This window comes from Arvicola amphibius, chromosome X (genome assembly GCF_903992535.2).
Source record: "Arvicola amphibius chromosome X, mArvAmp1.2, whole genome shotgun sequence".
NCBI classification, from domain to species: Eukaryota; Metazoa; Chordata; class Mammalia; order Rodentia; family Cricetidae; genus Arvicola; species Arvicola amphibius.
The window spans coordinates 62,063,576-62,065,824 of NC_052065.1; the positions used below are offsets into that span (position 1 = coordinate 62,063,576).

Consider the following 2,249-nt stretch of genomic DNA (forward strand, 5'->3'; position numbering starts at 1 on the left):
TGCTGTGTGTGTGAGAGAGATAAATGCTGTTGCCTCTATGTGTGTGCTTGTGTGCTGTTGCTTCTCTCTCTCTCTCTCTCTCTCTCTCTCTCTCTCTCTCTCTCTCTCTCTCTCTCTCTGTGTGTGTGTGTGTGTGTGTGTATGCTGTGTGTGTGAGAGAGAAATGCTGTTGCTTCTCTCCCTTTCTCCCCCCCCCCCCCCCCCCCCGTGTGTGTGTGTGTGTGTGTGTGTGTGTGTGTGTGTGTGTGTGTGTGTTCAAGCGCGCGCGCGCCTGAGTGTGTGCCTGCCTCTTTTGCTGGGCTGGAGACCCCCTGGATGTTGAGACACTGCTTCTAGGCTCCATCAGGCAGGGCTTGCCTGGCTTCAAGGCCACCCCACCCACCCTTGCAAGGTTCTTGCTTGAATCATGGCAACCTTCTTTTATGGGGGAAGGGGCAAGCCTCGTTCCCCCACAACTCCCACGCCCCCGCCCCGCGCCAACTGAAGACATGGAACCCGAATTCCTCTGGTCCAGAGCGCAGTCCGGTCCCTGGCATCCTCTTCCCCAACGCGTGGGCGCCCCAGAGGCTGCGCACTGGCACCCCATTCCCAAGCTCACCCCGCCCCCGCGCCCGCAGCCCCGCAGCCCCGCAGCCCCGCAGCCCCGCAGCAGCCACAGGGGGAACCAAAGAGACAGAAGCCTTCCCAGCTGCCCGGACCACAGACGCCAACACCCCCCCGCCCCCCACCACACGCCGCCCTCCCGCCCGCGCCCCGCACGCCAGCCAGCCCACGAGCGAGCGGCAGGCAGCGGCGGCGTTGCAGGCTGCGGAGAGCGGGCTGTGCGCACTAGCGGCCGGCGCTCGCCACCCCGGGTGACCGTGTCCCCGCCTGCTCGGCCAGACCGGGGTCCCAGTCCGCAGCGCCCGCGCGAGCCCCCGGCCCGGGTTCCGGCGCCCACCGGCTCTCGCCGCCACTCCGTCCCCTCAGTTCGCGGGAAGGGAGGTCGCGGCAGCGGCCCGGCGGCAGCGGTGACCATGGCGACCGCGGCGACAGTGGCGGCGGAGGTCGCGGCAGCGGCAGTTGCGGCGGCCGAGGCTGCAGCGGCGACCGTGGCGGAGGCGGGGGCGGAGGCCTCCGTGGCGGAGGCGGAAGCAGAGATGGAGGCCGAGGTGGAGGCCGAGGCCGAGGCCGAGGCGGCCGAGGCCAGCCTGGGGGAGGCGGCGGCCCTGGCCGGGGAGAAGGCGGAGGCGGCCGGCGCGGCCGCGGCGGTGGCAGCCACCGAGGCCAGCCTGGCGGAGGCTGCTGCGTCGCCTTCCTACGGGAGGGTGGACATGGATGAAGAGCTGGCGGCGGCCTTGGCTGCAGAAGAGGAAGAGGCGGCGGCCGGGGGCTCCTCCGACGATGGGAACCCAGACTTTCAGAACGCCTCGCTCTACGTGGGCGACCTGCACCCTGAGGTGACCGAGTCGATGCTGTATGAGAAGTTCAGCCCAGCCGGGCCCATCTTGTCCATCCGCATTTGCAGGGACAAGGTCACCCGACGCTCTCTGGGCTACGCATATGTCAACTACCAGCAACCGGTGGACGCCAAGCGGGCCCTGGAGACCATGAACTTTGACGTTATCAATGGCAGGCCAGTGCGCATCATGTGGTCCCAGAGGGACCCGTCGCTCCGCAAGAGCGGGGTGGGCAACGTCTTCATCAAGAACCTGGGCAAGACCATCGACAACAAGGCACTGTACAACATCTTCTCGGCCTTTGGCAACATCCTGTCCTGCAAAGTGGCCTGTGACGAAAAGGGGCCCAAGGGCTACGGGTTCGTGCACTTCCAGAAGCAGGAGTCGGCCGAGCGGGCCATAGATGCGCTGAATGGCATGTTCCTGAACTACCGCAAGATTTTCGTGGGGAGATTCAAGTCCCACAAGGAGAGAGAGGCCGAGAGGGGAGCCTGGGCCCCGCCAGTCCACCAGCGCCGACTTCAAGGATTTCGACGATGACTCCGATGACGAGGCCACCTTTCGATGAAGACATCCCAGGACCCAGCCAGTAGAGCCAAAGCTTGGCTCCACCACCCCGTTTACAGCCCCCACCCCCCCAACCCCCCAACCCACCAGCAGTGTATTGTATTGGGAGTGCAGGTTTCTCTCTCCCTCTCCCTCCCTCCCTCCCTCCCTCCCTCCCTCCCTCCCTCCTCACCTCTCCCGCTCCCCTCCCCTCCCCCTTTCCTCTTTCCTTCCCTCCCTCTCTTGCCCTTTCTCCCTCCCCTC

The 2,249-nt window shown here is 66.0% G+C and overlaps 1 protein-coding gene across 1 annotated transcript; it reads left to right on the forward strand.

Moving 5' to 3' along the window:
- Positions 1-1,313: 1,313 nt before the first annotated feature.
- On the forward strand, positions 1,314-1,979 carry LOC119804170 (polyadenylate-binding protein 1-like 2). Its single transcript, XM_038315671.1, has one exon. It carries the CDS (start codon positions 1,314-1,316, stop codon positions 1,977-1,979), a length of 666 nt encoding a protein of 221 aa, XP_038171599.1.
- Positions 1,980-2,249: the final 270 nt, after the last annotated feature.

Coding starts and splice junctions, on each gene's coding strand:
- LOC119804170 (XM_038315671.1), top strand. CDS start 1,314: ATGGATGAAGAGCTGGCGGCGGCCTTGGCTGCAGAAGAGGAAGAGGCG.